The sequence below is a fragment of the Myotis myotis genome, unplaced genomic scaffold, assembly GCF_014108235.1.
Source record: "Myotis myotis isolate mMyoMyo1 unplaced genomic scaffold, mMyoMyo1.p scaffold_m19_p_42, whole genome shotgun sequence".
In the NCBI taxonomy this organism is placed as follows: domain Eukaryota; kingdom Metazoa; phylum Chordata; class Mammalia; order Chiroptera; family Vespertilionidae; genus Myotis; species Myotis myotis.
Window position 1 is genome coordinate 912,668 of NW_023416349.1, and position 20,142 is coordinate 932,809.

The 20,142-nt window shown below is 48.0% G+C and overlaps 2 protein-coding genes across 2 annotated transcripts; both read left to right on the forward strand.

Annotated features, from left to right (window-relative positions):
- Positions 1 to 4: 4 nt before the first annotated feature.
- On the forward strand, positions 5 to 2,704 carry LOC118655099 (leukocyte immunoglobulin-like receptor subfamily A member 6). The gene is made up of 5 exons (XM_036306538.1): positions 5 to 61; positions 217 to 354; positions 448 to 919; positions 1,654 to 1,704; positions 1,843 to 2,704. Exons 1-5 carry the CDS (start codon positions 5 to 7, stop codon positions 1,971 to 1,973), a joined length of 849 nt encoding a protein of 282 aa, XP_036162431.1. The 3' UTR covers positions 1,974 to 2,704.
- Positions 2,705 to 12,460: 9,756 nt separating this feature from the next.
- On the forward strand, positions 12,461 to 17,702 carry LOC118655203 (leukocyte immunoglobulin-like receptor subfamily A member 5). Its single transcript, XM_036306743.1, has 11 exons — positions 12,461 to 12,494; positions 12,670 to 12,705; positions 12,891 to 13,175; positions 13,322 to 13,624; positions 14,247 to 14,297; positions 15,292 to 15,408; positions 15,745 to 15,787; positions 15,868 to 15,905; positions 16,137 to 16,192; positions 17,013 to 17,162; positions 17,248 to 17,702. The coding sequence occupies exons 1-11, from the start codon at positions 12,461 to 12,463 to the stop codon at positions 17,311 to 17,313; spliced, it is 1,179 nt and encodes a 392-aa protein (XP_036162636.1). The 3' UTR covers positions 17,314 to 17,702.
- The last annotated feature ends 2,440 nt before the right edge of the window (positions 17,703 to 20,142 follow it).

Sequence of the window (20,142 nt, forward strand, 5' to 3'; positions counted from 1 at the left end):
CAAGATGGAGAAAGGGGTTTATGAGAGGAACAGCCCATGCAATTCACGTCTGTCTCCCCAGGTGAGTCTGGGAAGCCTTCCCTCCTGAGCCAGCAGGGACCCATTGTGGCCTCTTGACAGAGCCTAACCCTCCAGTGTCGCTCTGATGTTGGCTATGACAGATTCGTTCTGTCCAAGGAGGGGGAATGAGACCTCCCCCGGAGCCTTGTCCTGCAGCCCCAGGCTGGGCTCGCTCAGGCCCACTTCCCCCTGGGCACTGTGAGCAGCTCCCACGGAGGCTGGTACAGATGCTACGGTGGATACAACCTCTCCTCTGAGTGGTCGGCCCCCAGTCACCCCCTGGACATCCTGGTGGCAAGTGAGGAGCTAGGGGGTTCAGCCAGGCACCTCGCATCTGCAGAGGCCCTGCTGAAGGTCTCAGGTGGTGAGGCCAGAATGAAAGTGTAGGGCCCCAGGGAGGGAGAGAGACAGAGAGAGACAGGAGTGGGAGGGGAGAGGGGGAGACTCAGAGACAATAGAGAAAGACAGAGAGGGCGGTCCTCAGAGAGAGGCCTGGTGGCTCTCAGGGCAGAACAAGGTGGGCAGGCATCTCCTCACCTTCTCTCCGTCTCTCTAGGACGACTGCCTGACAGACCCTCCCTCTCGGTGCAGCCAGGCCCCAGGGTGGCCTCAGGAGAGAACGTGACGCTGCTGTGTCAGTCACAGAGCCCGAGGGACACGTTTCTTCTATACAAGGAGGGGGCAGCTGATCCCTCCCTGCATCTGAGATCAAAGCACCGAGCTCGGCAGTTCCAGGCAGAATTCTCCATGAGTCCTATGGCCTCAACTAACGGGGGCACCTACAGGTGCTACAGCTCACACAGCTCCTCCCCCTTCCTGCTGTCACTCCCCAGTGAGCCCCTGGAGCTCCTGGTCTCAGGTGAGGAACCCCTGAGCCTGTCTTTCTGTATTATATCATGCTTGTATCTTGTATACATATATGTATAGTATACATGTATTATTTACATAAAATAAAACTTATGTAAATATACATGTATAATATCCATAATACACGTATATGTGTATACATTCATCCATATACGAATCTATCTATTTCTAGATAGTCCATAACTATTTGGAGAGTGAATGAAAGAATATATGAAATAACAAAAGAAAATCAGTTGAAGGTTCTCCCTGCAGACTCAATAGAATGGTGAACTGGCTGAGGTTGGGCAAAGACTAGTACAGCCCCAGGTTTCCACTCCTATTTGTTTCTGATCCTCAGGACCCCCTGGACACTGACCTCTCATCCATGGATCCAGGACCTTCATCTGAGGATGAACCAAAGACTAATTTTCAGGAGATCACGTTTAGCTGGGGCTATTGCTCCAGACCGAAAGAGACCAAGAAAAAGCTAAACTTCAACTGTTTTTGAACATGTTCACTGTAATCTTGTGGCACAGGGTGTTTCCCAAGCCTGCCCTCTTTTTTAAGACCCAAAAGCTAAGTCCAAGTGTGAGGAAATCAGAGACGCTAGGATTGCCCCCTCACCTATACGAGACGTTTGTATGAGATGTTTGTGAGTAGGGAGATATAATAAGGTAGATCATGAGTCTTTGCTGGGCATAGTCTATGGTTTCAGCCCCTCATCCTCCTCGGTTTTCTGATTCTTAGGGGAACCTGTTAATATCACCCCATCAGTGCAGACCCCAAATTCCACAAGTGGTAAGTAACCACACATGTTTACCTCAGGGACTGGGAAGTGCCATGGACGGGGGTGGGTTGGGTACACGTCTGTTCTGGGTGCTGTGTTGAGTGTGACCCACCTTACCCTCCATGACCACTTTCTCCCATTGTCCCCAGGGCTCCAGGTCCCAGATTACACAGTGGAGAATCTCATTGCCATGGGCCTTTCTGGATTCATCTTGGTGGTGCTAGGTGTGTTGGTGTTTCAGGCGTGGTACAGCGAGAGAAGGTCCCCAGGGATAAACTGAAGATGGAGCACACCCGTTCCTCAGGAACTGTGACACAACCTGAGACCCAAACCACAGAGGCAAGGTTGTGATGGCAAAGAAGGTACCGAAAGCTGGAGCCGCAAGCTGTGTGAACTCTGTGCTGAGGACCTAAAGGAAATGAAACAGTATTGTTAGTGCCTGAGGTGGTGACAGTCGCTGGGAATACTCCTTGTGGGAGACTCCTCCACCATGAGCCTTGCCCTTGCATTGCCCTCTCCTGTTTGGCTGCTCTTATTCCTCATCTCAATGATCCAACGCTACGTCCACATGAAGAGATTCTGTTCATAACTCCACTCTGTCTCATGCTTGTTCCTACACTGTATTGCACATGTCTTCTTGATCACACCCGCATTCCCTGGTGTGAGTTGCTCTGTACCTTGAGCTCTACGTGTAGAGACTCAGGTAACTAAATCAATGAACTAATATTTATATCCAGCCCGGAGGGTGCACGCTGAGAATGCCGCCCCAGGACCTTGTCTGGATTCTGCAGGTTCCTTTCTCTTCACCTGGTGCTTCCTGTGTGGCTCCTCCCACCACCTCTGCACTTGGAATCCACACTCTCCTGTGTGGCCTCATGCAAGTGACAGCCCATCTGTGAGCCTCTCTTGCCTTCCTGTGAAGCTGGTAGCAATGATGGTCCTTCGTGGCTGTGGTGCCAATGAAATGAGATTGTGAATTGTAGGACAATAAACTCATGTTTGTTTGCTGTTGCTGTTTATTTTCTTTTTCATATTAACTGCTGGAAAGAGGATCAAGCAAGTAGTGTCTCACACACTATTGGCAAGTGTACAAATATTTTTTCTGCCAATTTGGGGAATTTTCTGTTTTAGAGAGAGTGATTTTCAGTTATGATCATCATCATCATCATGACCTTCATGATTATCATCACATCATTATCATCATCACCATCACTATAACCGTTATGAGCATCACCATTACCACCATCATTACTATAATCATCATCATCATCATAGTTATCACCATAACTATCACCATCATCACCATACTCATTACCATGATCATCTCCATCATCACCATCACTATTACCACCATCATTGTCACCATAGCTATAACCATCATCACCATAACCCTTTTCATCACCATCACTATGATTATCATCATCACTATCATCAACATAATCATGATGCCATAATCACCATCAACACCATCCTCTCCATCATCAACATCACTGTTATCATAACCATCATCACCACCATCATCATCATCATCACTATCATCATTATCACCATCACCATCATCATTATCACAGCTCTCCTCATCATCATCACCGACACTATCATCATTATCACGACATCACCATCTCCATCACTATTTTTATCATTATCATTATCCTTACCATCACCATCATCATCACCATCACCAAACATCATCATAATCACTATCACCCTCATTATCATTACCATCACCATCACAACTACCATCATTACCATCACAACTACCATCATTATCATCATTACCATCATGATCACCATCACCATCAGCTTAATCACCAACACAATCATCATTATCATATCATTACCAACATATTACCCTCAACACCATCATCAATATCACCATCATCTTCATCACCTTCATATTGCCCTCACCACTATCATCAATGTCACCACCATCTTCATCACCTTCATCATCATCATCATCATCATCATCATCATCATCATCTTCATCATCATCATCATCACTACCAACACTGTCATCATTATTATAACATCATCATCATCATCTCCATCACCACTATCATCAATGTCACCATTATCACCATCACATCATCATTGCCCTCATTATCATTATCACCATTACTATTGCTATCATTGTTATCATGATATCATCATTGGCATCATCATCACTATCCTCGCCCTCACCATCATCATCACCACCACCACTATCATCATCATCATCACATGACCATCATCATGATTGCCTTCATCATCATCATCATTATAACCAACACTATGATCATTATCATGACATCCTCATCACCCATATTATCACTATGTTTTAATCAATACTTCCATCTCCTTGTGCTGGAAGTAAATAAAAACCACATATATGTTGGAGATAAACAATATTCTCTTTTCTTCCTTCCAAGTTCAGAAACTATTTTTAAAATGTTAAATATACTTTTTATCTTCCAACACAGTTGATGTTCAATATTACCTTAGTTTCAGGAGTACAACCCAGTGATTGACATTTATATAACTTACAAAGTGGTCACCCTGATAAATATAGTACCCATCTGACGTCATACATAGTTATTACAATATTACTGACTATAATCTCTATGCTGTACTGTACATTCCCATGAGTATTTTGTAACTACAAATTTGTGCTTCTTAATCCCTTCCATTTTATTTTGTTTTATTAATACTCACCTGGGATATTTTTTCCATTGATTTTTACAGAGAGTTGAAGGGATAGGGGGAGAGAGAGAGAGAGAGAGAAAGGAGAAGAAGAAGAAGAAGAAGAAGAAGAAGAAGAAGAAGAAGAAGAAGAAGAAGAAGAAGAAGAAGAAGAAGAAGAAGGAGAAGGAGAAGGAGAAGGAGAAGGAGAAGGAGAAGGAGAAGGAGAAGGAGAAGGAGAAGGAGAAGGAGAAGGAGAAGGAGAAGGAGAAGGAGAAGGAGAAGGAGAAGGAGAAGGAGAAGGAGAAGGAGAAGGAGAAGGAGAAGGAGAAGAAGAAGGAGGAGGAGGAGGAGGAAAGAGAGAGAGAGAGAGAGAGAGAGAGAGAGAGAGAGAGAGAGAGAGAGAGAGAAACATTTAGATGAGAGAGACACATTTATCTGTTGCCTCCTGAAAATGCCCCAATCGTGCAGGAGATCGAACCTGCAACCCAGGTATGTGCACCTGACCTGGAAATGAACTCCAGACTCTCTGGTGCCCAGGCTGATGTTCCATCCACTGAAACACACCAGCCAGGGCTCTTCACTTTTTCTACCCATAAGCTCCCTTTCATCAGGCAGCCATCAAAACGTTCTCTGTGTCTATGCGCCTGTTTCTGTTCTACTTGTTTGTTTATTTTGTGTGTTTTTTATAGATTCCTCATATAAATGAAATCATCTGGCATTTTTCTCAGTAACTCTTCTTAAAAATTAGAAATAAAAGAGGAATACTTAGGTTTTATAAATATTGAAGAGACTACAATAACACTTAGACAAAGACGCAGAATTTTTCCAGTAGATGAAGCATACAGACCTTGTGGGAAGCAGTATATGCAAAGATTCAGATTGATGCAAAAACGTCAATTGTGGAAAACTTCATACATTTTAGTTGGGCTTCAGTGTGCGGGATAAAGTTGAGTAATGAGATTGGAGAGTGGAGAGAGTGGAATTAGCTGGGGAGGAAGAAAATAAGGGTCTTGGAGATGCACTGAGAGGTTCAGACAATCCCATATGCAGGTGATGGGCCAGGGTCAAGCAAAAAACTCCCAATTCAATGGCGAAGAACTCTGCTCACTGCCTCAAATTGAGACGCTAGCAAAAGGGATACCTTGATGTTTCTAAGATGGTGGATTCTTCTCAGCTAACAACTTGTGACTTGAAATGCTGCCAAGTTCCAGAATCCTGTCCAGAGTCCAAAGCCATGGGAAAGGTGGTCATGCAAAGAGATGGAGAGACTGGAGGGTGTGCCTGGAGCAAAGCCAATTACAGCTGCTCCCACCTCCTTTGAGGCCATGCTGGGAATTGGGATATCTGCACAGTAAATCCTTCAAATGGGAACTATTCTCTGAATCCAAGTGAACGCTCCCCCTGATGTAAAGATCTCAGGAAATTCTTGAGGCTTTCCAGTGGGTTCTGTTTCTCATATCATATGAGATTATGATATGAGAAAGCAAGTGGGGACATAGAGGGCGGCATTGATGGATCTCCTCCTGCTGAGGGCAGGAGAAAGAAGCATATCCACTATGGAGACAAATTATCTGTGTGTATGTCTGGAAGGGGTGGGAGTGAGAGAGGAGAGGGGAGAAATGAAGTGAAAGAAGAAGTAGAAGTAAAAGAAGGAGGAAGAAGAGGAGGAGGAAGAGAAGGGGGAGGAGTTGAGGAAGAAGAGGGAGGAGGAGAAGAAGAAAAGAGAAGTGACAAAAAGAGAGAAAATGCTCTTGGCTTCCAACATCCTGTCGATGCCCCATATAATTTAACTGATCTTGATCCTCCCTCTCCTGTCTTGGAGTAGGAGCCACAGCTTGAAGAATTCTGGTTCCTACCTTAGAAAGACAAACAACAATGTGCCTTTCCTGTCACTCATGTAGGGGTGGAGGCATTTAGACTTTAGGATACATGTTTTCTCTTATCTGGTTCGGTAAATACTACAGCTATCCTCTGGTGGTTTGGCACCCATATTTCCTGAGTGACTGAAGGCAGAGTGGGTATGGTGGCAATAAACCTAATTAAATAGCCACAAGGTAAAGTAGGCACAGAGTGAAATGGTTCAATCTCTACATTTGGTTTAATCCCTGTTTCCTCTTTCCCCTCCCATCTTTTGCTTCAGTCTGAAATTAGGAGAACACAACTGAACCATGATTAATCACCACCTACAGCAGACCACAGTTCCAGATCATTCCAGACAATGCCCATTGAAACTAATCCCAATAAATTCAGTAAAAATTTTTTTAAGAAAGAGTTAACGATCATCGTAGTTAACACTAATGATGGAAACCACATATAGGCCATCTGAGGTGGCCAAGTGAGTGAGACAGAACAAGAATTGAGCATTGGTTACCTGCCTGGACCTTCCTGCATAGATGCAGAGAGTTCAGGTACCTATGGCCTGGAGTGGACAGAGTGAGCTATGATGTGGGAGGAAGCATGTGAGAATTTTCTGGAGGCCCAAGGGAAAGAAAGGGTCATAACCTGCCCTAACAAGTCATCAGGTTTCATGAACTCTCATAGAAACTTCTGGAAATTCTGCCCTGGAGGAAGAGTTTATTCTTATTGATTTGTACCTTTGGATTACTATTGTGTAGTATTACAAGTTATCCAAGTTAGACACATCTTTTCAATTCCTGCACGTTCACAAAGCTTTCATTGCTTTCTATGAATTAAGAAACCAGGCCTGTTGCCAAGCAAAAAGGTGGAGAGTATTATAAGACTTAGAATAGACTGTGGCCATTTTTCAGTGAATTTTTGGCTATGCAAGAACCTGCCCTCACATGTATGATAGCTATACTCCTCTGATGAGAGTATTGCATGGAAAATAGGGAGGGAAGTCAGGATGAGGCATTTCTTTGAAGGCCTTGAATACGAGGGAGAATTTGAATGTGCACATCTTGGGGAATTGAGCAAACACAGGCTGTGGGCGAGGAGGAATGTGTCCGGAAGTGAGAGCGGAGGCACAAAAAGGGAAGTTGACTTGAAAGCCCTTAGAGACTCAATGATCAAAGTCACCCAACAGTAAAAAAAGATCAAATTAGTAATTGATGTACAATTAATTTCTAGAAACCAACAGTTTCATACACACAAATGAGTTCCTACCTCACCTTAAATGTCAACAACTACAGAAAGGAACATTGTAAGGAATAAATGAACAAACAAAACAAACAAACTCATAGATACAGAGGACAAACTGAAGATTGCCGAAGAGGAGGAGGGATTGGGGAACTGCGTGAAAAAGGTGAAGGGATTTAAGAAGTACAGTGTGGTCATTACGGAACAGTCACAGGGGTGCAAAGTACAGCATAGGGAATATAGTCAATGACATTGTAATTACTATGGATGGTTAAGGTGGCTACTAGACTTGTTGGAAGGATCATTTTGTAAATGATACCAATGCCCCCCTACTATGAGGAATACCTGAAACTAACAGAAAATAATGTTGAATGTCAACTTCAAATGAAAAAAGGGCCATGATATGCCCTTAAAAATTAAAAATAAATAAATAAAACAAAAAGATGTAGCTAATAAATGAAAGAATTGTATTCAAAAAAATAAAGAAAAATGAAGACTAAGGACAATGTTTTTTGAGTGGTATTCCACCCCAAAATGCATAATCTGAATCTGAGCATGAGTTGCCATTGGACAAATCTCCTCTTTCGTGTCTATTGTAGCTTCTTTCTCACCAGAACCCCCGCCCCTGTCCATCAGCCCCCAGTCATCTCTACTCAACAACTCTTCTATAACCAGTGGCTGTAAGAAGAGGCCCCTTGCTTTATCTAAGCTTCATTAATCCAAGTGCAACCTGGGAGGATTTGGAGACGCACACAGCCCCTGTAGTGTGGGGAGACATAATGCCTTGGGCAGAGACCAAGGCCATGTCCTGCTCTACACCAAACAGTCACTTCATGGTGTGTTAGGAACAGTGTCTAGAATACAGAACTGGGGGTTTACAAAAGGCAGAACTTGCTTTCTGAAAAAGGAGAAGTCATGCATCTTATTTTGGACCATCGCAGAGATTGGCCTGTGGTGAAATAGCTGCTTTGCTTCCTTTTGAAAGGTCAGTGTTGAAACATGGGCTGGGGGCAATGGATGCCTACCCACGACATCCTCTTAGTAAGCATTGCCTTCCAGGCTCTGTCCTGTCATCCCTCTGCACAGCGTGGGCGTGACAAGAAAATCCCTGCAATTCTGAAACTCACCCCCCTGCTCTGCCTTATTCTGTGGGGAAGAAAAGTTGAGTCCTATTTTATTATTATCACTTTGTAGTTTTAGAAAAAGCCTTGGATTTCACTTCAAAGTCATTCCTAATTGGTCTTTGCATTGGTGTGTTATTGATTTATTCTTTGTTCACAAGTATTTTGAAATTAAGGCTTGGTAACAAAGTGATCCATAATCAGCGGTTGACTATTGGCACTATGTCACCTTCATTAGTCTTCTCATCGGTGTGTTACCAATCTATTATCCATTAGTAAATATTCTTAAGTTAAGCACTGGTGATCAATTAAGCAACGGTTAATCACTTAATGGATTTAATGGCTATGCGAATGTTCATCTGTTGAATTTTACGAGCTGGAGCACAGTGTGAGAAGTGCCGATGATTCCACAAGGAAAAGATGCGGCTTACAATTCCATGGGGCATCTTATTTGCTTACCTTCTTTTGCCTACAAAATCACGACAACAAATTGTGAAACACACTCCTTCCCCAACCAGGGACAGTCCTTAATTTAGGCAGGGGCGAGGCATCGGACATGTAGTTAGTATAAACTTGGTTTGAAATGCAAAGGTAGTCCCTTCCTTGAAGGTCCTGAGCACTAGTTGAGAAGATGATGTTGGGATCCACAGGGGACAGGATGCTTTTATGGGGCCGGGAGAGGGTCTGGGAGAGGGCCAAGGTGAGATGGGAGTGGACAATCGACAAGAGAGGCAGATTCAAATCTGACACCTGCCGTGGAATGGAAAGTCACCGAGCGGGAATTTCTTAGTGGGATAACTGGAGACGCGGACTTCTTTCCAAGAGCCTGTTTCTCCAGGGAAGGGAAAGATTTATGAGCTGGGCCTCATGCAAGTTCACATTCTGGAAAGTACTTTGGAAGTTGAGAATGGAGGGGGGGGTAACCATCCTCTGTGTGTGGGTTTTTCATTTCCTGGTCATTGAGTCTCCCATTATATATATATATATATATATATATATATATATATATATATATATATATATATATATATATATATCGAGAGAGAGAGAGAGAGAGTTCAGAAGGAGAGGGAGAGAGAGAGAAACATCAATGATGAGAGAAAATCATTGATCAGCTGCCTCCCACACGCCCCTGGTGGGGCCAAGCCCACAACAAGGGCTTGTGCCCTGACTCAGAATCAAACCATGACCTCCTGGTTCATAGGTAAGATGCTCAATCACTGAGCCATGCTGGCTGGGCATTCTCACCCTTTTTATTGGTAAAATAGTAACCTGTAATTTCCTGCAGATTCTTTTCTATTGGTTGTTGACCTAGCCATTCTGTTGAATATTCAACTACTCCTGGATACCTCCAAACCACTGGCACCTGCCAGTCAGAGTGGAGGCTTAAAAAGGTGAGGCGATGGATGCAGATTGCCTGGGTCTTTGAACCTGCCCTGTAGCTATTTCCCTAGTTCTGGAATTCCCCAATGGTACAGACATCCTCAATACCCGAGCTATGGAGTAAGAGATACAATGGAGGAAAGACTGGGGATGGGATGGGATGGGGTGGATGGCACTGGAGATGCCCTTCCCACCTGGTAGGACTGCACAGATTTGTGCCACCACCAAGGACTTGGAAGACACAGGGACCAGGATTCCATCCACATCCCCATGCGACTCCCCTGGTTGGCTTCTGCCGAGGACAAATGGAACTTGAAGAATTGCAGTGGGTTCCTGTGTACCAGGTGGTGATTTTAATTTCTGCCTCAATGGAGTCTTCATTACTGGAAAAAAAAACACCCCCAAAACCCAGACACCTCCTGGTGTCCAGCTCTTCATCTGGTGAAAGCTGGGTCTATCTCTAAGGGCTACAAGGTCAGTCTGCTTCTGCATGTCAGGGCCAATACACACTCAACTGCCCTCCCCTAGGAGAGAAGAACTCTCCGGAGCCCTAACCTAGGCTGCAGGGACCAGGATCACCCCTCCATTGGGCAGGACACCCTACAGGTCCATTACGTACCACGTGGATTGGACCTGCAGAAACAGGAAGTTAGCAACCCACTCAGGCCCTTTGTAAGACCGATGCATTCCAGAGTGGGGGAAAGGGATCTGCCCACATCTCCGGCCTTGCTGTCCGGGTGAAATTCCTAGGAGTCCAGTTCCCCAAGGCATGGTGATAGCCCATCCATGGTGAGGACTCAGCTCCATCGGACCCTCTTGTGAAGGAGGAGCAAACCCAATTCCTGGTGGACCTTGTTTGGAAGTTGGAGACTGCATATTCCTCCTTGGGCATGTCACCTCACCCATATATGAGTGTCTTGAGAGGCTGCTGGTTTTGGGTGGGGACCCAAACAAGAGAAATCTTTGCAGCAGGTCCAGGCTGCCTGGGCTGTGTGACCCAGGAGATCCAATTGTGTTTGGAGCATCTGGCAGATGAGGTCATTATACAGAATCTTGGAGGGAATTACAGATGAGTTAAAACACAGACATTTGGCCCTAACCAGTTTGGCTCAGTGGATGGAACATCAGCCTGTGGAACAAAGGGACCAGGTTCAATGCTGGTCAAGGGCACCTACCTTGGTTGCAGGCTCCTCTCTGGCCTGGCTCCTGGTCACGGCTCGTGCAGGAGGCTACCAATCGATGTGCTTCTCTCACATCAGTGTTTCTCTCTGTCTTTCCCTCTCTCTTCCACTCTCCCTTAAAAAAAGCCAATGGAAAAATATCCTTACGTGAGGTTTAAAAAAATCAATCAATCAATCAATCAATCATTCAATCAATAATAAAGCACAGACACTTGCTATTTTGGAGTCACACTATGCTTTTCTGAGGAGGACTATTCTCCTCTGTGAAACAATGTTGGCATTGTTACTGGGCTCTACCAGAGGTCGTCTTAGCCAAGTCACCATGAGGCATGAGATGCCCATCATGGAATGGGAGGTAGTTCCTGAGCACACCTTGAACGGAGCATGCCCAGCAGCACCCCAGCCCCAGACAGAATTGGTTTATGTGGCTCAAGAAGTCCCCAAAGGGATGAGGCAGGCACAGCAAGGACCTTCTAAAGATATGCACCTCCTACTCCTCAGCACCCGTGCCTATGTCACCTCCCATGGCACAAGGGACTTTGCAGGTGTGATGGAGTTAAGGATCTTGAGAAGGGAGATGGCCCTGGGTGATCCAGGTGGGCTCCATGCCATCAGAAAGTCCTGGGGATTGAAGGAGAGAGGCAGGAGGACAGAGCCGAAGAGATGTGACAAGGAGAGCCGTGGACAGTGATGTAACTGCTGGCCCCGAGGATGAATGGACATGAGATATGGGTAGCCTGTGAAGCTTGAAAGACAAGGAATCCCATTCTGACTCCTGAATGGAAAGATGATTAATCACTGTTGCTTTAACCCATTAAGCATATGGGTATTTGTTGTAACAGCAACAGGACACTAATACTCTCTTTCTCTGTCTCTCTTGTTCTCTCTCTCTCTCTCATTTTTGGAGATGGTGATGCAGTTTTGCTCTGTTTGGCTAATCTGAGATTTGCAAGCTCAGAGTTGGAATCTGTGTGGTTCAGTGGTGTATTCCCAGGCCAGGCACATGGCAAATCCTCAAGGAATAAGGGTGGATGCTTAGGTCAAAGAGGAGTTCAGGCCAGTGAGGCAGAAGCTTATGGATGAAATGGGGCCTGGGATGGGGTCAGAAATGTCTGCAGAAGTCGCTGCCGCCCAGGCCTCAGCCCTGAGGAAATGAGAGCCAGGCTCCCCGGGAGGTGCTGTTCCCTTTCCTGGGGCTGCTGACGTGACAGTCCCGTGATGGGGAGGACCAGCCTCCTGGGGGCCACACCCTGTGTGTCGGCCTCTTCTGAGGACACTGTGGCCTCCTCCATCTGCACAGCCACGACCACAGAGAAAGAGACGCCATGACCGCCACCCTCAGGGCCCTATTCTGCCTCGGTGAGATGTGAGGAGGGGGATGGGAAGCCCTGGTGTGAGCGGGGCTGGTGGGTGGGGTGGAACCCTGCATCCTGGCCAGGCCTGCTCTGTCAGGACAGCAGGACTCAGGAGGCTCATGGGGAGGAGGGTGCTGCTCAGGGTTCAGGGCAAATCTCTCACAGGGACTCTCTTCCAGGGCTGAGTGTGGGCCTCAGGAACCCAGTGCAGGCAGGTGAGTCTGTCCCCAGGTGTCCCAGGTCCCACTCCTCACTGGGGACAAGGGCCACACCATGGGAAGCTGAAGAAAAACACCACTTCTGGGCTGACAGATGGGAGATGTCTGGGAGGGACATGGGGATGAGAGCTGGGAACTGGGGGTGGGAATGTCTCGTTAACCTGATACTGGTTTCCTTCCAGGGCCCCTCTCCAAACCCACCATCTGGGCTGAGCCAGGCTCTATGATCCCCCAGTGGAGACCCGTGACCATCTGGTGTCAGGGGACCCTGGAGGCCCAGGAGTACTATCTGTATAAAGAGGGAAGCCCAGTGCCCTGGGACAGACAGAAGCCACTGAAGCCCCGGGACAAGGCCAAGTTTTCCATCACATACATGACAGAGCTTAATGTTGGGATATATCGCTGTTACTATCTCAGCCCTGATGGCTGGTCAGAGCGCAGTGACCCCCTGGAGCTGGTGGTGACAGGTGAGAGGACACTCAGGGGTCCCAGCCTCAGGCCCTGCCCTCAGGAAGGGGGTCTGCTCTCAGGGTGTCTCCCTCTCACAGCCCAGCCCTGGGGGACATGAGGGAGGTGTGAGCCCCATTTAACACACTGCCTCCTCCTCTCCTAGGATCCTACAGCAGACCCAGGCTCTCAGCCCTGCCCAGCCCTGTGGTGACCTCAGGAGGGAACGTGACCCTCCAGTGTGGCTCAGGGCAGGGATTTGGCAGGTTCATTCTGACTAAGGAAGGAGATCACAGGCTCTCCTGGACCCTGGACTCACAGCGACAGCCCAGTGGGCAGTTCCAGGCCCTGTTCCCTGTGGGCCCCGTGATCTCCCTTCACAGGTGGACATTCAGATGCTATGGCTGTTACAGGAACAGACCCCAGGTGTGCTCACACCCCAGTGACCCCCTGGAGCTCCTGGTCCCAGGTGAGGCCCCCCTCACCCTGTCTGCTGGGCGCTCAGCTCAGAGTTTTATCCCCAGAAGAATTATGGGCTGAAAGGGAGTGAGGGGCTCTAGGGCTGGTCACCCAGAGATCTTCCTCTTGGAGACCCTGCTATCCTTGTTCACCTATTCCCCTCACCTTGGTTCGGAAAGTGCCAGGTGGGCATTGGGAGGGTCTCATGGGCCACAGGACAGATGTAGGAGGAGTCTGAGTGAGGTGGGGGCTCCAGGGTCAGCCCCAGGCTCTCACCCACTTCTGTCTTCCTCCCCAGAATGCCCTGGGATCCCAGTACCACACCCACAGGATCCAATTTGCACAGAGGGATACAGACCACCCCAGGGCGGTTCTGAGTCCCGCAGAGGATTAAATCCCCCCCACACACACACACACCCTCCTCACACTTAAGGACAGGCTTGTGTCCCAGGGGGGCTGAGAGTCAGGAAGAGATGCTGGGAAATCCCAGGCTCCTAGGCTCTGAGACTGGCAGGTGATAGGCGGGAAGGTCATGGTAGCAGGAGATATTAAAGCCCAGGCTGGGTAGGAGCAGCCAGGTTCAAGTGGGGAGAAGGCAGGCCCCACCCATCACCCCACATTTTGATATCCAGGAGACTCTGAGGATCCGCAGCTCCCCCCCATGGAGTCAGGACCCCAGAAGGGTAAGTGAGGGTCTCTGTGGGAGGTGGTGGGTGCCTCCATGGGGACAGCAGCAGAGCCATGCGGGGGTTCAGGTGCCACTGGAGACGCTGACTCGAACCCACCCTTCCCCTGCATGGGCCTCAGTGTCTCCAAGTGTGAATGGAAAAAATCCTTGTCCAGAGCTTAGATTTCCTGTCGGTTCTGACCCTGACCTCCTGGGAGAGGGGCCTCACAGGGAAGCCCCCAGGATGTGATGTTATGGGGCCTGTCCCCTCTGTCTCAGTGACGGTGACACTGTACAGGGAGGGACAGGCAGGACAAGGGTCCGGGCACCCAGTCCTCCCCCTCAGCTCAGGCTCAGCTCAGAGGAGGGAACAGGGTGGATCAGCCCTGGCTCAGCTCCTGGCTCTGCTGCTCCTGCTGTGGGGCTGGGCGGTCCCTTCTCTCCTCTGAGTGTCGGGTTCCTGTCTGCTCATCCCTGGTCCCATCCTGCTCACAGGCTGCTGGGAGATGAGGTGACATAAGGGCCTCACAGATCTCAGGAGGGCAGAGCCCCCAGCCCAGCCCGACCTTCCCAAAGGGGGCATCAGGGCCTGCAGGGTGGAGTTGGATCCAGGAAAGACTCAGAGTCCACCCCACACCCTGCCCCTCCCAGTGCCTGCTGTGCTGGGGGCGGGTAATGAGGAAGGACCCTCAGCTCCAGATGAGACATAGACAGGACTCTTCAGAGGAGGAGCCCAGAGTATGAAGCTGGTGTCCCCCTGGGGGGCAGTGTGAGGAGACCACAAGGAACCCACAGTTCTGGTTTCCAGTCCCAGCCCCGCCCCTTCAAGACTAGGTGACCTGGGGCACAGGATTAACCTCTCTGAGCCTCAGGGAAGTGGGTGGTGGGGTCAGCAATGCCTGGTACCTGACTACTGTGAGGTGAGAGGAGATGAGTGACAGACCCTGGCACACAGTAGGTGCTCATGAAATGGCATCACTGGCTCATTCATGACATCACCCTTGTCCAAGGTCTCAAATGGTACATGATCATCCTGATCGGGGTCTCGGTGGCCCTGGTCCTGCTGCTCTCCCTCCTCCTCTTATTCCTCCTCCGCTTCCGGCGTCAGAGCAAAGGCAGGACATCAGGTGAGTAGGGAATGGGGTGACCTGGGTCATAGGAGGGAGGGGGGCTCAGAGCACCTGCCACAGGAAAACCAAATGGATGGAGAAGGTCCAGCTGGGAAAAGGATTTCTCCAGAATCTCAAATCAGAAAATGTAGCACTCAATGTCAGCACATGTGTATGTATTTTAGGTAATCTTTCATTATTGTTAATGCCATGAAATATGAAAGTTATGCATAAGTGTGTGTTACATTTTCATCTTTCCTGTGGGATCACAGGGGGGAAGGGTTCTAACCTCCCAGGGCTGAGACTGTCCCTCTTAACCAGCCCAGAGAGGGGCTCATGTCCAACCTCCTGCAGGGACCACAGACCCAGAGCCCAAGGACAGAGGCCTGCAGATCAGGTAATTCCTGCCCTGAAGACCCCAGACTCTGACCATCCATAGCCCAGCTCTGCCTCTAACACTCCTGTCTCCTCCCCCAGCTCCAGCCCAGCTGTGCACACCCAGGAGGAGCACCTCTGTGAGAGGAAGAGATAGCTGCCCTGGGGGATGGGGCACAGGGATTTCAGGGGATGATTGGGAGGAGAAGGCCTAGGAGGGTGTGGGTCAGGGTGAGAAGGACTGAGATCCACACTGTGTGACCTGGCTCTGCACCTCATCCTTGGTTAGTGGCCCATCTGGGAGCAAGTGGGTCTGCTTGCCTGAGATCTTGGGGGACCTGCCAGGCTTCACGACCCCCATTCTGCCCCAGCAGATGCTGATGTGATGGACCCGCAGCCTGGGGAGAGCGTGGAGCTGGATCCTCGGGTGAGACCCCTGATCCTGTCCAGGCCACCAAGGACCTTCTGTTGCCCAGTTTATTCCAATGGACCCTCCCCTGTCCCACCTCACCTGCTTCTCAGCAGCATCCACACTGACCTCCCCTCTGGGCCCCCAGGTCGTCCTGATGTGACTCACTCTCCTGGTTTCCCTGTGACCTCATGGCCCCTCCTGCGTGGCTCCCTTTGCCGGCCCCTCGTCCTCTGTCTGACCTTGTGCAGCCCCAGGCCTCAGGAGGAGGCGGGAATGAGTGACTCACCCACAGATCCCCTCGATGCCCTTCATTCATTCCCCCAGCAGATGTGACAGGGCTCACTGTTTATTGGCTCCATTTAGGGGCCACAGTGCAGCCCTGAGCCACACTGTCTCCACACGCCTCCAGCTCCCCTGTGGGCGAGGGAGACAATATGCAAACAAGCAGACAGTGTCCCAGAGAGCAGTTTGCAGACAGTGTCCCAGAGAGCAAAGAGCTGTGAAGGAACATAAAGCAAGAGGAGGGGATAGAGTGCATGGTGGGGGGACAGGGAAAGAGCGGGTGCAAAGGTCCTGAGGCAGGACATGCTTCTTCAGGAGGACGGGCCATGAGGCTGGAGCCCAGTGAGCAAGAGAGAGCACGTTAGGATAAGAGTCAGAACCATAGAAGCACCCAGAGGCTCCAGGTCTTAGGAAGACCCTGCAGATTCCACCAGGAGAGGGACGTGATCTATTTAAAGTGTAAGTCATCTCTCTGGCAACATGAGGATAATTGACAGGAGGATTTCAACAGTGAAATCAAGGAGACACTGTTCTGTCTCACTGTCTCCAACAGAACAGGCAGGATGAAGGCCCCCAGGGAGTGACGTACGCCCAGGTGAACTGCTCAAGACCAAGACCCGGGCCGGGAATGGCCACCTCTTCTTCCTCCCCTTCTGGGGGGTTGCTGGACCAGAAGGGCAGACAAGCAGAAGAGGACAGTCAGGTGGGTCCCATCCTCCCCAGGCCCCTAGGACCTCCCCAACCCCAACCACGTTTCATCCCTCTCTCTCTCTCTCCCCCTGCTCCAGGCTGCTGCGTCGGATGCCCTCCCACATACAGCCTATGCCCTGCTGAAAGGCTCGGCCCTCAGATAGAGGACAACACCCCCTTCCTCCCATCAGAGGAGCCCCCAGATGAGTCCAGTGTGTACGCTGCTCTGCCCATCCACTAGCCCAGACCCCACAGTGCAGAGAGAGGGCCTGCCAGGACCCCTGAGGACACTGGAGCGACCCCCATGGACACTCAGTGCCCTGGCCAGTCTGGAGATCTGACGTGGACCCCCAACTGCTCCTGGGATGCCCCTGGGAGTCGCCTGATTCTGCAATCACAGATGACTAATATCCCTACATTATGGAATCAGAGCAATAGACTTCTCAATAACCAACTTGTGAATTGATTATTGACAGGAAGTGAGCCAATGCTTTCAATGAATGCTCATGTAAATATTATGCATCAAGCCTATGAAATAAAAAAAATTAAGAGACATGCGTGAATATATTAGAAAAGAAAAACCTAAAAGGTCAAGACCTAATTTATTACATCAAGAATTTAGAAGACGAATAGCCAATTATTCTAAATGAGGGTAGACCGAGGGATGCAATAATAAGTAGCTACTAGTGAGGACAGACAAAAATAGAGAAAAAGCAGCAAAGTCAAAAAATTTTATTCTTGAAAACTGTAATCACACTGATAAATCTTAGCCACCTTAGATAAGGAAAAAGGGGAAGAGGCACACATTCCCATGACGAGGACAGCATCACAGATCCTACAGACTTTAAACAGATACCACAACATTATAAATGATTTGATGCCAGGCCCTGCCCAGTTAGCTCAGTTGGTTAGAGCATCACCCCAATACACCAAGCCTGCACGTTCGATCCCTGGTCAGGGCACATACAAGAATCAGTCAATGAATGCATAAATAAGTAAGACAACAAATTTTTTTTTTGAAACTTGTACCATCAAAAAGGAAGAAATATATTAATAGGTTCCTTGAACTTTTCATTTAGGACAGAAGGCAAAATAACTTTCTGAACAAAAACACAAAAATAGAGCACATTTATCAACAGTAGAAAGACGCCTAAGCTTATAACAATGTATTAAATCTGACGTAATAACACACAGAAATTCACTGCCAGATATTCTGATGCATTATCCTGAAAATATGTCTCATACATAACACTAACATATAACAAAGTACAGTGGGGCCTTGACTTACGAGTTTAATTCGTTCCGAGACTGAGCTCGTTAAGGAGCTCGTTAACTCAAATTACTCTATCAACTCAATGCAAAAATCGGCGGAGAGACAGCTGGTATCTCAAAAAACTCATTAGTCGGGACACTCGTAAGTCAAGGCCCCACTGTATAGCATTGTTTTCACACGGAGAAAAGATAAGTTTCAGTTTTGTAAAACAACAAATTGATGTTTCTCTCTCTCCCTTCCTCTTTCTCTCTAATTAAGAAAATAAAATTTGATGCCAACGTATTAGCCACTGGTGTGGCTCAGTGGTTGAGCATGGACCTATGAACCAGGAGGTCATGGTTCGATTCCCAGTCAGGGCCCATGCCCGGGTTGTGGGCTCCATCCCCAGTTTGGAGCATGCAGGAGGCAACTGATCATGGATTCTCTCTCATCATTGATGTTTCTATCGCTCTCCCCCTCTCCCTTTCTCTCTGAAATCAATAAAAAATATTTTTTAAAAATATGGACATGTTCAAATGTACAGTTTACTAAGTAGACATCAGAGTTAGTAGAAAATCTGTGTCACCTTATGTATATAGTAAATACACATGATAAACATTGCCCTGCACATGAGCGCTGTGGAATATGACAAAAGTAAAAAAGATAAAAACGAAGAGTAGAGCAGTCGGGAGTGGGAGGGAGACATGGGGAGAGATTGGTTAAAAGGTACAACCTTCCAGTTACAAGACTGGCAAATCCCGAGGCTCTAATGCACAGCATGGTGTTATAGCTAAGACCCCAGTTATCTTATTCTTGTGTGTTGCTGAGAGAGAGACAGCAACTCAGGGACAGGGGAGAGCTGTTAGCTAAGGCCAGGTGGTCCTCCTCTTGCAATATCCTATATAATAAAGAGCTAATATGGTAATTAGACGGGATGGCAGAACAACCTTCGGAATGAAGTTCTGGAATGACCTTCCAGAACGACCTGTGGGTTGCGAAGACCTACCATTGCACAAATTTCGTGCACCGGGCCTCTAGTATAAATATATCAGTTCAGGAGGCTTCATTGGTGGTTTCTTACAAATGCTTATGCACTTACCCCCCCCACACACACACACACACACGCCAAACTTACACAGGCATTTCCGAAGAGCAGAAAACCACACCTGGAGGTCTGAAGAATCTCTCCCCCAAAACCTGGTCTCCCTCATGGAGACCCAACCTGACCTGGTGGGTTTAAGGAGGGAGGCACTACTTCTCGCTCAGGGATTTGCCCCTGCTGACATGTTCACCTTTGTCCCTTAAAATGAATGTGGCTCAGGACACAATGTTCACTAACAGTCAGCTCCATGGAGGTATTTCTCCACTATCTTCTGGTATAGGCGTTTCCTGTGAGGAAGTCTGGTCCCAGGGAGCTTGCCATTATGGCTATTTGCATTTTTCTGTAGAAAGTAAAGTAACAACCTTTTAGAAACCCAGGCTAGTCCTCCTTGATTTGTTTTTGAGTTGAAATTCACATAAAATCAACCATTTTAATGTGTACAGTTCAGTGTAGGATATACTTTTAAAAAATTTATCCTTCATTTACCACAAAAGATCAAGATAATGATTGCAGATCTCGGGGATTTCATTTTTAAGCATGCACACCTTATCACTTGTTTGGTTTTTTCTCATGTCTGTAAAATTTTCAATTACTTATCTCTCGAGCGGTTACTAGACATCATTCTCACTTCTTTCCTTC